General features: G+C 45.7%; 2 protein-coding genes across 5 annotated transcripts; one reads left to right on the top strand and one right to left on the bottom strand.

Moving 5' to 3' along the window:
- The first annotated feature begins 348 nt into the window (after positions 1-348).
- LOC4332383 (uncharacterized) lies at positions 349-6,877 on the top strand. 4 transcript variants are annotated; one of them, XM_015776124.3, is made up of 13 exons: positions 349-494; positions 599-688; positions 812-934; positions 1,489-1,656; positions 2,096-2,182; positions 2,323-2,420; positions 3,118-3,852; positions 3,944-4,057; positions 4,136-4,273; positions 4,375-4,455; positions 4,544-4,663; positions 5,120-6,060; positions 6,548-6,877. In XM_015776124.3, the coding sequence occupies exons 1-12, from the start codon at positions 474-476 to the stop codon at positions 5,865-5,867; spliced, it is 2,523 nt and encodes an 840-aa protein (XP_015631610.1). In that variant the 5' UTR covers positions 349-473; the 3' UTR covers positions 5,868-6,060; positions 6,548-6,877. The 4 variants fall into 4 exon arrangements, with proteins under 4 accessions (XP_015631610.1, XP_066164341.1, XP_015631612.1 ...); XM_066308244.1 differs by having other exon boundaries at positions 2,268-2,420; XM_015776126.3 differs by lacking the exon at positions 6,548-6,877 and having other exon boundaries at positions 5,120-6,144.
- A 4,992-nt stretch (positions 6,878-11,869) lies between these two features.
- LOC4332382 (AT-hook motif nuclear-localized protein 29) lies at positions 11,870-13,066 on the bottom strand. Its single transcript, XM_015772768.3, has one exon. It carries the CDS (start codon positions 12,874-12,876, stop codon positions 12,100-12,102), a length of 777 nt encoding a protein of 258 aa, XP_015628254.1. The 5' UTR covers positions 12,877-13,066; the 3' UTR covers positions 11,870-12,099.
- Positions 13,067-14,781: the final 1,715 nt, after the last annotated feature.

The raw sequence follows: 14,781 nt of genomic DNA, 5'->3' as shown, positions 1-14,781 counted from the left end.
ATTGTTCTCGTAGTGAACTCCCATGGTAACGTCCGGCGTTTCACCTGCGGTGTGTTTAGTTCACGCCAAAATTAGAAGTTTGGTTGAAATTGGAACAATGTGATGGAAAAGTTAGAAGTTTATGTGTGTAGAAAAAATTTAATATGATGGAAAAATTGGAAGTTTGAAGAAAAAGTTTGGAACTAAAACTAGGCCCTGGTTGTATAATTCTACCCGCTGGCGGTGTCGCTTGTGAAAGAAGCCCATTGTCCGGAGGCATCGGCCCACGTCAAAAAGTGACCGTTCTGGATCGGGCTAAAGGCGGCTACATCACTTCGTCCCGTGGCCGGTGCGCCCTTCTTCCCAATTGCGACACCCCCCCAACTTGTCGTCTTCAACTCTTCCCACACCACGCCGAATTGCCGAAACCCTAGCCACCCCTCTTCCCCCTCAAAGCGGCGGCGGCGGCGGAGGCCGCTGCATCGCCTGCTAAGATGTCGGGCGGCTTCTTCCGGGTAAGTAGCTCCGATCCTCCGTACCGATCTAGCACCTCGCCGTGTAGCCCCTCGCTCGCTGGATCTGTGAGAGGCGGCGCTGATTCGCCGTGGGGTTTTCGCAGGGGACGTCGGCCGATCAGGACACCCGTTTCTCCAACAAGCAGGCGAAGCTGCTCAAGACGCAGAAGTTCGCGCCCGAGCTTGAACACCTGGTCAGTGTGCTTCATCTGCTCACGCACCTGCTGGTTGCCGTGTCGTTTGTGCTACCAGCTGTTTGTTTCGACGCAAACTCTGATTTAGGTTTGTTTTTTTTCTCTCTGTTGGGTTGGTTACAGGTGGACATGACTAAGGTGAAGATGGATGTGATGAAACCATGGATCGCGACCCGTGTCACCGAGCTCCTAGGGTTCGAGGACGAAGTGCTCATCAACTTCATCTACGGCCTCCTCGAAGAGAAGGTGAGGCTTTTAAACATATTGTTTATTTGACTTGAGCAATGGAGGTTGGTTTGTTACGCCCTCGTTGAACTATGCGCGTGGTACGTAGGCTGCTTTTGAATTTGACGAAGATAGGCTCGTTGAATTGCTAAACCTCATACATGAGGGTATGTCTGAACATGACAGAAAACCAAATACATGGTGTAGTTCAGTATTTATACTGAAATTATACATGGAGTTCAGGAACTAAATTGAAAACCTTACAACGGTCTTTTTGGGTAAAATGTTGGGAATTTCGATTATTATTGGATACTTTTCCCAAATTTGTAAAACAATACCAGCGTCGTGTGTACCGTTAATTATGGTTAGATAGCATATTCTTTCGGCAGTCATTTTTGCATGTTGTTGAATTTTTTTTTGTCTGCTCTAGGCTAGTTTTTGGTCAAAACCAAAACTCAAGAAACCAGTAATTATGTTTTGTGTTTGTTTAGTGCTTAACGTTTGTGGGTTTCTGTACAAGATATTAGAAGGTGGGGCTAATACGGTTTTGGTTTCAATTTCTGTTTGTTTGGCAGGAGGCGGATGGAAAGAAGATACAGATACAGCTGACAGGATTCATGGAGAAGAACACAGTGAAGTTCATGAAGGAGCTGTGGAGCCTCCTACTCAGTGCACAACAGAATGCTAGTGGGGTGCCCCAACAGTTTTTAGATGCAAAGGAAGCTGAGATTCAGCAGAAAAAGGTTAACATAAGTATATACTGCATTATCGCTATATTTGGGTGCATGTTTTAGATCATCTGTTTTTGATGAATCCATATGACTTACCAAAAACAATGAAAGTTTTTTTTGGTAAGAACTCGAGGGAGAGAATGCAAGCTAGAAGTTTTAAATTACCCTTTCTGTTTTTCTTTGTCACGGAATATGGAATAATAATTGATCCTATTTGTGGCATATTATTATTATTTTTGTTCTTACAGGTCCTATTTGTTTTTGATAACTTTTTATATGTGATTTATGGAAACGGCAAAATTTCTTGTAGCCTTTAGGATTTATCCGTTTATCCTGTGAAACTGGAATACACTTTATACCTCATGGTGTTGTTACTATCTTTGTGCTTTATTGCGGCTTAATTTCATTAAAGGGGATGCTTACCCATTAACTTCCTTGGGCTTATGCGCAGGCAGAGGAAAGTAGAATTGCTCAGGAGATCCAGAAGAAACGGGAGAAAGATGGAAGGGAGCAAGAACTAGAGAAACAAAAATTGATGGTGAGCTAATTCATTCTGACCAATTTTGTTATGCTGTTAATTTTCGGGTTGTCTTGTAACCTCTTGTGTTTCTGATGACATTCAGATAGCTTCTCCGATTATTTGGGTTCATATCGTTCTTTACCTCAAAACTGCTGTAGGACGGGGATGCCGGTAATTCTAGATTAGGTCCTGATCGTGCTGATGCTGAGGAGGAAAAAGAACTGGATTCTAAGCATAGCTCAAGAACAAAGAGCCGGTTAGTTCTACCTTCTTAAACTGGAACTACCTTTAAATCCGTGACATCAGATCAAATTCTCAGAGAACAACCACATCTTGGATTCCACTTTTTCTGTTACGGAGTGCCTTTATTTTCCATCTTAAAGATTTACCAGTCATACATATGTTTAGCTTGTCATTATTTTCTGCATTAAGTTTGATCCGTTGTTTGTTCTTCGTTGTATTTGAATTTTAGAATATGCTCATAAAGATTTTCTGGATTCAACATGATTCTAAAGTTAGTATTTTCTTGTTTATGGAACACTTGAAGTTACAATAATTTGAAACTTTTTGTGCACAATTCTTTCATTTTGGTCTGCCTTTTTTAAGGTTCCCTGATCACAAATCATTTGGTGATTTTGTTTTTGACCCTAAACGACCAGCTGTTTTTTTTTAGCATTTCTTTTTGTTGAATCTTTTTATGAAAAATCAAAATTGAAATTCTAAGGCTGACAAACCCTTGATAGAAAAAGAATCAACACTCTTTCTTGCACTCACTTTTTTTAAGCAGCAAATTAGTAGGACTAAACTTTTTGGACCCTGAACACTGGATTAAGAGCCTGTAATTCATCCATGACCTCACTTGACTGTTGTTCTAGTTACACATGTACATGGCAAGAAGCTGATTCCACCAAAACAAATTTGTGATGGCAATGTTATTGGACTTCTCATTTCAGGGAAAGCCTTAGGTCCAGGAGCATCTCCTTGTCGCCTCGCGGTAGGCGGCGATCTGTTTCTCCTAGGAGGCGTTCTCCATCTCCTTCCAGAAATTCCATTTCTTTTGGGAGACAGCAACGATCTTCAAGGCGCTCAGTTTCACCTAGGCGTTCTTTTTCTCCACGAAAGCGTTCTCCAAGAAGTACCCCTTCGATGTCGAGGCGGAGATCACCGTATTCCAGAAGATCACCTTCAGTACCAAGACATCGATCTCCGTCACCTCATCGTAGATCTCATATTCGCAGGAAATCTCCACCTTTTGTGCGTCAGAGATCACCATCTCCACACCATCGCCGGTCTCCAGGTCGTGCACCAAGATCACCATCTCCTGCACGTCATAGATCTCCTCGGCGCAGGTCATCTCTAGACAGGCATTGGTCTCCATCTCCAGGAAGACGTAGGCCTCGGTCCCCTTCACCCGGACGACGTAGGCCACGGTCCCCTTCACCCGGACGACGTAGGCCACGGTCCCCTTCACCAGGAAGACGTAGGCCACGGTCCCCTTCACCAGGAAGACGTAGGCCACGGTCTCCATCTCCGGGTAGACGCAGGCCAAGGTCACGATCTCCAGGAAGACGAAGATCCCCCTCTCCTCGAGGCTCTCCGCGGTTGAGGTCACCAAAACGCCCTAGGAGATCGCCAATTTCACCCAGAAGTCGTTCTGCAAACCGTCGGCCCTCTCCACAACGAAGGAGGTACCGAGCAATTGAATTTGCTGTGCACCTATTGTAGTCTTCCTGCATGTAATTATTTTCTGATTCGATTATTTATGCTGATGTTTAAAAGGAGTACCAGTCCACACGATAGGAGCCCAATCCATTCTCGCAGGAGCTTGAGTAGAGACATTGAAAAAGGAACAAACGGCATTCCCTCCAGTAACGATGTAGATGTGCTTCAAAGGTAATGTGCATGGCATATTTTGTTTGTCTTTCAGTACAATTATTCAGAAAAGCTGTTCTCTTACTTCTGTTACATCAGGAACAAAGAAAGATCACACGATGACAATAGGAATGATACAGAAGTGAGTGGCCATCTTTCATCGGATTCTGAGCATCGTAAGCTGACAAAATCCTTGAATTCTCCAAACAAGCCAGAAAGGAACTCGACACGCGATAGGTATCTACTCGTCCGTATCGATTTATTTATTTCTTTCATTTCTTCTCCACATATTTGTGATCAAATGTGCATACTGAAGGCTTGGCCATCTTTTTTGGCAGTTCTTTGAAGGGCACTGATAAGCACTTGCCCAGTCAGGTCAGAACAGATAGCAGTGGAGAAGAGGAGGGCAGTCGTGCAAGGTAGTCTCCATTCTACCTATCCCTTCTTTCAAAAGGGTTGTTTGAGTTTCTTATTGTTGATATAAACGGTTCTTTTGTTTATGTTCAGAGAGAATGCACGAAAAGCAAATTCATCACGCAGAAAAATTAAGGATTTCTCAGCAGATCTGGAACTAAAGAAAGCACATGATGATTTGAGCCCTGGAGAAAAATCTCCATCACAACATAGGTAAGCTTCTTTGCTGCATTTTGGTTGTCAAATGAAATTGCTTCTTAGTTTTCTTTAATTTTACCCCCTTTCATTTTTTTTTCTTGGTATGAGCATTTTTTCTTAGCACTGTTCATGAGGTAGCACTTTTCCTATTTGCCTGGAGCACTTCAGTGTGTTTCTCTTTTCTTATTCATGTACTGGTTATTTCTAGACAAAGTCCATGGATGCATACTGGAATTGCCATTTTAAATCTTGGTAGGAAAGCATTTAGCTGATTGTTTTTACTTACCAAAGTACACACTATAATGGTAGTGGTGTCAATTGTTACGGACAGATTGAGAACCTAATGACTGTAATGTCAACTAATAGACCAATTACCAATACCTACTCTGTTCATTTTGTATCATCTAGCTATAACTGTCAGAAGCACCATTTCTTTTTCCTCAGCTAGCATGACACTGTTTTCTGTTCTAGTGGCAAGGAGACAAGGAGGAAACAGAACAATCAACTGTCAGAGTCATCAGAAGATGAGCGTGATGGTAGAAGAACGAAACACACGGTTGATTCTCCTGATGATTCCCAACAGAAACAGCACACTCCTAGTAGAGTTGGAATGCACAACTCTTATTCAAAGGATGGCATGAACAGTGAGGATGCAATAAAGGGTTTACGTGACGGTATGGCTTCTAAGAAGTATCCTGCTAAAATCGATGATGATTCTGAGTCAGAAGATGGAAGTCCTTTTCGAAAAGATAAGAGAAAAGCACACGGTAATAACAACATTGATTCTGGCAGTTCAGGTTCAGAAGAATCAGGGAAACATAGATCCCATTCTGAGAAGCGAAAGCATAAAAAGAGCCGTAAGCATAAGAGACGTTATGATGACAGTTCTGATGAATCTAATTCGGAGTCAGATGACAAAGAGTCCAAGAGGAGGAGAAAGGAAGAGAAGAGGTTGCGAAAAGAGGAAAGACGGCGCAGACGTGAAGAGCGGCACCGTAGAAAGGCAGACCGTCAGGCCAGCAAACTAAAACTGAAGCATGCTGAAACTGTTGATATGGCTTCAGATCTTGAGAAGGATCGTGAATCTGACTCAGATGCTGATGCTAGGAAGAAAGGTTCATATAATGGAAGAGACGAATCGGATCAGCAGAAACTTGAAATTGAGCTTCGCGAGAAGGCTCTGGAATCTCTTAGAGCAAAGAAAGCCATCAACCACTAGGCTGAGGAATCTCTTGCTATGCATTTACATCTTTTAAAAACTTTTCTTTTGCTTATATCATGTTCTGGAAGTGTGCTTATATGACTCCTATTTAATGTTCTGTATGTTTACGTGGCAGTTGACCTGAGTAATTGAGGATTCCTGAGCTGTTTGCTTGATGCAGCTGTATTCAGGCTTAGCTGCTAGTTATCTGGTAATGTTTGCTTTTATAAGTCTGTACAACCATAATACTGAGAAGGAAATATTTATGTTATCTTGTGCTCCCAGTTGTTATTAACATTAATCTCAATTAGTGACAATATATTTCTCATAATCTGCTGTTGTAGTATCTGTCAGATGAATTTACTAGGAGCAATTTGTTTTTAAAAAATATAACCGAAAAATACATAGTTAAATTATTTATTGTATTTATATACTACATGAATTAATTGTGCAAATTGGGCTAGTTAGTACTCCGTAGATGATTATTGTATTGAAACCTGGTATTGGATGTGTACTGAAGATTATGGAAAAGCTTTAGATAAGGTGAATTAGTAATCATGTCTTGCAATGACGATTGAGGAAGTGTTACTGGTGCTATGAGGTTTGCTTTTAGAATGGTAACATGTTCATTTTGTTTTCAGTGTGCACCTTAATTTAAAATGAACCGCTTTGTTAATTTAAATCTGGATTATTGGCAGATTAGCACCATGTGCACAAGCTTTTTATGTTCCTCAGGGTGATTTAATCCACACCTCAACAACAACCAAGTTGGTAACCTCTTTGATGTTGTGAATAGTATCAGAGTACCTGTTTAAAGTTACTGATTCTTGGCTTGAGGTTTGTGTTACTCCCTTCATGACTTGGTTCTGATCAAGTAATGAAAATATGTATGTATTTCTCTGATGCTTGCTTAGGGTGCACTGTTGTTGAGACCAGACGGAACGCCCATAAGCAAATGTTTTGTACTGTTGAGAGAACACTTCATCTTGCCCTCTTATTTTGCGGTTCCAGCATGGAGCAAATCGTTATATTTGAGTTGCGAATTTACTCACATTTCATGTTTTAGATAATGCTCCATTGTTTGCACAAAGCAAATTTGATAAGTGTCCAGGAGTAATCTGAGCACAATTTTTGCTTGCAGTATGCAATGTCATAAGATGGCATACGGGCAGATATTTATTGCTCATCGGTTGGATACAGCATGCCGCTTTTCCGAATTCACCTGACGAATTTGATCTTATATTCTGATTTTGGTGTAGGTTTTGTTACTTTATTTAATCCAATTTCTTTGTCAACCAGTCACGTCGTTTTTGAAGAGTTGCTGTTATTATTTCATGAATATTTTTTTTATGGATTTTATGCAATGTTATTTATCTGCAAAACTTTTACTTTTATTTTTAGCACCGGTGTTCTTTCATTTTCTTTTATAAGATTGTTCTCGTTTGTTTTTCTGCTTGCAGTCTTTTGTTGCTTATGGTCGTAACTTACTGTCATAGTCATATGGATAGATCCAGTATTGTTTTCCCGTGCATTTGGCTTTTCGTTGGTAGGTGAATTTTCCATCGGTTGCATTTGTTGTACTGCACAATAGTAGCAGTATTACCACTTAGCTTATTCGATTATTTGCCTATTTTAGGACCTTGTCGGATCATTACGCACTAATATACTGCCTGTAACAATTTCGTTAAGTGAAATAAACTCGAGCAACTTTGTGGCTATTAAATAACCCAACATATTTGAGCAATGTGTTTTTGGTTTGTCTTTCTTCAGAGTTGAGAATAACCGAACAAGTCGTATTCCCCATTGGCTTATTTGGGTTTATTTTGTGTTATATATTCCCCAACATGTTCGTACGTCGGCTAAGTTTCAGCTGGGAGTTTTAGCGCCATGCGAAACAACTCAAATCATTCGCCGGCAGGGAGTTTAAAATATTAATTATTATAAATTTACTCGAATCATTCGTCGGCAGGGAGTTTAAAATATCAATTATTATAAATTTTAAAATATATTTATTTGATTTTTAAAGAAGCTTTTATATAAAAAGTACTTTTGTGCAAAACGCTCCGCTTAACCGTTTAAAAGCTGAGTTTGACGCACGGTCTAGGCGTCTAGCTCGCCCTCTGTGTACAGCAAGTATATCACCACTCTAGAGGCGCCATGATAGTGGCTTCCGAGAAATCTTTGCGAGGAGGATAATCCCTTCAAGATCAATCACAGATTCACTGATATCGTCAGAAATAAGGCACGGAGGGAAGAACTGGCATATAGGAATATGACTGACAACTAGCGAAATTTTACCACAGCGTAAATAAAATTCTTTTGGCGAGGTAAAGCCGATAATATTTTACGTTCGAAAACCGATGGTCAAGTGCACAATAATATGTGAAGGAACAAAACATTCCCCCCAAATTTTGATGTCCACAAAGTCATTTGCTCCCCTCTTAATGCTTCATTGGTCCATCCTTATCCTTTCCATGTATTTATGGCCTGGTTTGTCATTTACTGATTTTACAGTCCTATCGCTTGAATTAAATTACTGTCATCACTCATGGTTCGTTTAGTCGTCCTCATCCAAGACCTTAATTCACCCTACCTGCATTTTTTCTGTCTTATGCGCCCGGATTTTTCTTGCAACGCTTTCAAGTTTCAACTACTACTTTTTTCTCCCCGGGAGAATCAGCTTAACACTTTCAGGTTGGAAAGGATTAGTGGAGCCTCCTTTACTCGATCCGTTGTTTTAGTTGTTAGCCTTCTAGGCCTCTTACCAATTTGCACTCCCGTTTCCCGCGCCGGCCTATAGTGGTTTCTCGTGATTGCTTCCTACACGCAATCAGTCAGGTGACTGCGTCGCCGAGCGCCGAATGATTGCACGTCCCCGTGATTGCTCCGCATCTTGCAATCCCGGTCCTATTTTTGGCCGCGGCGTTGCGAAACTGTTATGATTGCCGCCACTCAGATCTGGACAAGCATGCCGCATGCGGTCATGCAGGGCAATAGGGCATCATACCGCGCACACCGGCGCCGCCCGGCTCGTCGGACGGCAGCGACGTCGCCGTCAAAACGTCTCCGGGATTTGGTTGTCCGGAGAGACCCTGATCGAGAGAGAGAAAGAGATAGATATATAGTCGATCTCAATTAATCCGGCTCACTGTTATAGCCGATCGCCGCGGTCACGCGGCCACTGTGGCGCGCCCTATAAGTCGCGCCACTTGCATGGCCGCGTCGCGCCGGCGACACACGTGCCGTGGCCTCTGGGCGAGTATGTGCCACTGCCCTACGCGCCGGCCGTCGTTGTCGCCGTCTTCCTTTTAGCAGCGCAAGTTGGTTAGACTTATTGGCTACCGGTGATGGCTTTCTCTATTCCTCCTCGTTGTTACGGATGGGAGAGGCGGGGAGCAGGTTAGACTTATGCGATATGAAATTTCGCCATACGGAGATGAAGTCTCCCTGACCAGCTTGTACTCTACCACCACTCCTCTCGCCACTACAGTCCCTGCTTCTCAGCGGACAGTAGTGCAAGTTTACCACTTGTAGCTGTAGTGGCTGAAATCTGAACCTTTCTTCTGCCCAACGTAGGACGAATCGGTGCCCGCAAAGTGCGACCGGATCGCCGGCCGAAAGCCGAAAGGAAACGGCACACAGATGGTTCACCAGCTGCCCCCATGCACTCGCTTACCCTACTATGCATGCACGGCGCGTGCACGCACGCTGCGCTGGGCGACGGCAAATAGTCCCGTGGCTTAAATGACGCGACTGCCTCCACGTGGGGAGGTCGGGCCTGTGCGTGGCCATACGCACGCGGGGCAATCGCTCGTACGGGCCCGCCCCGCCCGCCCGCGCGTCCGCGTCCGCGCGCGGTCCACCGCTCCACCCACCGTCCCCCCGCCCCCGCGCCTCGCTCGCCTCCGCGTCCCGACGCGTGGGAGCTAGGCGCCCGCGCGCGTACGTACACTGCGCTCCGGTGGGAAAAAAAAAAACAACGGCGGAAACGGCCTCGCGCGCGTTGCACCTACCACACACCGATATCACCGCGCGGCGCTCGCTACCTCAATCCCTGGCTTTGCCGTGGCGGGGAGGAGGGCCCGGCCGGCACGACGTCAAGTCGGATGTGAACGCATGCTTGCACTCCAGAGGATAGCTAGCTCTCTCAACGACCAAGGGGCTTGTCAACACGACAGGGCGGCATCGATCGCCAACTTTGTATAGCACAATACACCATCGCATCCCAATTCCTTCCCGGAGACTCACCCCCACCACCGGCACACTTGAAATCAAAACCCAACGTTTTTGCCATTCGCCCATCCACGCATACTACCACAGTCGCGCCCACTCTCGTGTCCCTAGCAAGAAGAAAGTAGGGCGGCAATTCAGAGCGAATAAGTTTGTTTTGTACATGAAGGTTCGTCTCCACAGCGTTCTGGCGTGACAGAGATGACACATATGGTATGTACTCTGGGCATCCAAAGATGGGTAATGAGCAAAGAAGATCCCTTTCGTTTCGTGGGGGTCGGAGCGTGTAGATACACGCACAAACACTACCTAGACACCACCTCCATCATCATTTCGTTTCACCTCACCTCACCTCGTCTCTTCGTATATACTCCCTCCGTTTCGAAATGTTTGACGCCGTTGACTTTTTAGCATATGTTTGACCGTTCGTCTTATTCAAAAAATTTAAGTAATTATTAATTCTTTTCATATCATTTAATTCATTGTTAAATATATTTTTATGTAGGCATATAATTTTACATATTTTACAAAAGTTTTTGAATAAGACGAATGGTCAAACATATGCTAAAAAGTCAACGGTGTCAAACATTTTGAAACGGAGGGAGTATCATCTCACCCGGCAGTGTCCCGTAGGGCCCAGGCACAGTGTCACCGTGTCGCCGTCTCGCCATGGCTCCATGCTTCTTCAAATCGGCACTGACAAGTCACAGCTAACTTTGCAGTGTTTGTTCTGTGACGAGAGCATTTTTTTTCCTGCCCAACCGAACTAATTTGGGACAAAAGAAGACAATGAAAAGATGGGTGAGCATTAGTCTGTGTTAGTGTGGGTTATTCTTGATAGAATGGAATTATGCATGAAAGTGTTTTAATTTGGAGGGCAGACAGGAATGCAAATTAACTTTGATTCCCAGCAGCCGGAATATTGCTGACCATGGAATTGTCACTCCCTTTTTAGTGTCATGCTAAGACATGCATGCACTACCAAATATACACACACTACTATCACAAATGGCAAATTGAGTTGTACTGCACTTGTCTACTCATAAATTCCATAGTAAGGTTAGCATGCTTGGGTTTGCATTTAGGTGTGTGACGCATGAATTGAATCTGGACAACGTAACGCACTTAACATGAAAATCTGTCAGGTTGTTACTCTCTACCGTAGTGCAATCGATAGCCATTCGCATGCCCGGATTAGACAATCATGCATGAGTTTCGTTGTAGTGCGGCATTAAGAAGTCAAAACCAAAGAATTCATCTGTATGTGCGAGTGTTTGTGCGACAAGAGAGAGAGAGAATAATCAAGACGAAGCTTACTAAACTAGAAATTAAATTACTCCATCCATCCCAAAATATAGCAACGGAGGGAATAATTGATTTGCCAAAATCAACTGAACTTTTTCTACCAAACCGAAACATAAATAAACATACCGAGCAAGCTAGAATTTTAAAAGAACAAAACATTAGAATATGCTGAAATATACAATTAGACTCTGGGTGAACCTAGCTAGGATTTGAATTGAGGTATAATTAGGAAAGTTTAAGCAAAACCATGCATGCATGTACAAAGAACACATCCAATTAAGCATAGCTATGTATGCACAATTCTAACAAAACAATTAGTGTATTCAGGCATAATCACGCATTGAGCAGTGCATGCAGGGAGTAAAACTCAAGAAATATTTTGTAGTGATCGAGTAGTCCAAAGTATGCAAAATGACCAAGCAATTGACACAAGCGTGAATTGGTGCTTGCGAAGAACAAGATGCAAGAGCTTATGATCGAGCAGATAGCTAGTGAAGGAGCAAGTGAGCAACCACTGCCGATCTTGATACGCACAGTAATTTTACATTCTTCAAACTCTGAAGAAAATGGAACGATAAGATCACACGAGTACTTATGCATTACATAGCACATTAATTAACATGGTAAATGATTAATTAACCTACTCAAACAACTAGGGAAAGAAGTGGAAGGCTAACTAGCTAGGTAGAGAGACATTGATTAACCGGTGCCAGTGCTAGAACGATGTCGGCGGCGGCCGAGCCACCGCTGCATGCCCCCACTGCCCGAACATGTCGTGCGGCGGCGTCTGCTGGACGGCGGCGTACATCGGCGGGGGCACGACGGCGCCTCCGCTGCTCTGCTGCTCCATCTGCGCGGCGGCGCCCTCCGACCCGGACAGCACGGCGCCCTCCTCGCCTTCCTGGTCCAGCGGCAGCCTCTCGTACGTGGCGTTGCCGAACGTGGCCGCGATCACCATGACGGGGCCCGACGCGATCAGCTCCCCCATGACGCTCCCACCCACCACCTGCCCCTGCCCGCCGGCGAGGTACACGGCGAGCCCCGTGGCCCCTGGCGGCGCCGGCGCCGGGAGGAAGGCGCCAGACATGGACAATATCTCGAACCTCCCCCGCAGCGCGACGGCGGCGGCCCCAGTCCCCGCGGGCTGCCGGAGCGTGACGTTGGTGACGGCGCCGCTCCCGCTGAGCACGGAGACGCCGCGCTGCCTGCGGCGGGAGAAGCCCGCGATGGCCTCGACGATGTCGGCGCCGCTGGCGATCTCCAGCACGTGGGAACGCATCGCGTTGGGGCTCTCCCGCGTCACCACGACGGGCGGCTTCGGCTTGTTCTTGGAGCCCGGCGGCCTCCCCCTCGGCCGGCGGCCCGCCGACCCCGTAGCCGAGCCACCGCCGGGCGGCGGCGACGCCTCCTCCTCCTCGTTGCTCCCTCCCGCGCCGCCGCCGTGGGAGTACCCCTGATGCTGCTGCAGCGAGTGGCCGTCGATGCTCCCCATCCCCTCGGCCGGATCGCCGGCCGGCCACCGGTTTGCCAGCCCTACTATTTTCGCGGTCGGAAAGTCGCACCAACAATCTAGCTTCTCCACGCCAATCGCTGAAGCCAGCGTCGCTCCCGTCTCCAAGCAAAAGCAAAGCAAGCAAGCGAACCCACCCACTTAATTAGCTGCTACTGGTATGGTAGAGAACGGACCGATGGGCGTTGCTATTCGCGGCTATTTATGCTTAGCTTCCCTCTAGACTTCCCCTTCCACAGATCCACTCACCGCGCGAAGCCGCGAACCAGTCGCAGTCGCACGCACACACCGCGCGTTCGTCTTGTTCCCAATCGGCCCAATCCCAATCGCGAGGCAAACGTCCTCCTCGCCATCGCGCGGGTACACGTTAGTACGTTACACGTACGCCGTCGTTGCACTGATCAGTGGCCAAGCGATCCACGTGTAGCTGCCTACGTTGAGACTTGAGAGAGAGGCGAGGGTGAAGGTGCGCGGAAGGTGGGCGCGCGCGGGGCGTGGCCTCTCTGATCGGGGTCAGGTGGGCTTTGAAAAAATGTCGTGCAAACAGGTGCTAGACGAGGGCAGCTGGTAGCTAGCTACTCCTCCGTGGATTTTGAATTTTTGCTTGTAACGTTTGACCACTCGTCTTATTCAAATTTTTTTAAAATTATTATTTATTTTATTTGTGACTTACTTTATTATCTACAGTATTTTAAGTATAACCTTTCGTTTTTTATATTTAAAAAAATTAAATAAGACGAGTGGTCCAAAGTTAAAAAAAAACTCAAAATTCCTTGTACCGTGGGACGGAGGGAGTAGCTAGCACGCATGCATGCCGTCGATGCCGAGTAGTGAGATGAGATCGATCGGTCGAGACTGCATATGAGACCGTTCGCGCATGCATTGCACCATTTTCACGGCGCTGCTGGAACACGTGCGCCTTTGGACTGTTCGTCGTCTCCTCTCCCTCGTCGTCAGCGCTGTGTATCCACAGACCACGGTAGGGTGGGGCTGCTGCTCTAATCTTCTCATCAATGCATGCATCGATCATCCGGTCCGGATGCTGGAGTTAGTCACGCGTATAAACGTACACACGGGGAAGAGATCTGTCAAGCCTTTTTCTTTCTTTTCCTTTGTCCAAAGTCAAGTAGATTATACGTGCGTACGTAGCTGTACCCTGGTTCAAACGTTCGTTCACTATCTTTTTTCCTTTATTTTCCATGCTATATTAAATAACGAACAGTTCGAACAGAGCTCTTTTTTCCGATAGGGAGGATAAGGCCAAAGATAATGAGCGAGATAGAGACTGCTGCCTGCCTGCTGATCGATGCTGGGGTCACACACAGCGGCACAGAGGCGCTGCCATACCGATGCATATGTTTGCCTCCGTGCTATAATAGCTAGGTTTTGCCAGCCACATGTTCTTGTCGTTACAGGTTTTTAAAAAAGACCAGTCACGAAAGTTATAATTGATCGATTGGACACTCCGGCACGTACCGATCGATCATTCTACTCTCCCCCTTCACCCTTCCGTTTTCAACTGAAATTTCACTCCCACGAACGAGAAGTTTTGGTCTTTTTCTATTAAAAACTTGGAGCTTTTGTTAGTAAACAAATGCACACCGATTAAAACGAACCATACAAATCGAGTTCTGTTTGTGCGGTCATTTTCCCAGCAGCCAGCTGCGGCTGCGGCTACCCAATCGATCGGTCGATCGATCATCGGTGTGGGCTACACTGTCTAGGGTTGGTGTGATAATGGGCAGATGCTATAGCTTTCGTGTTGGTGTCAGTCACACACATGTCCAAACTTGATAGTTGGAGCGTTGCGATCGGCGAAAGCAACGGCCGTGGAACGCCCGGGTGGCCGCAATCGGGGATGGGTCCCTCTCGGGCCTGAGTGCATTG

The sequence above is a fragment of the Oryza sativa genome, chromosome 3 (genome assembly GCF_034140825.1).
Source record: "Oryza sativa Japonica Group chromosome 3, ASM3414082v1".
In the NCBI taxonomy this organism is placed as follows: domain Eukaryota; kingdom Viridiplantae; phylum Streptophyta; class Magnoliopsida; order Poales; family Poaceae; genus Oryza; species Oryza sativa.
This window is presented reverse-complemented; position numbering and strand designations above follow the sequence as displayed.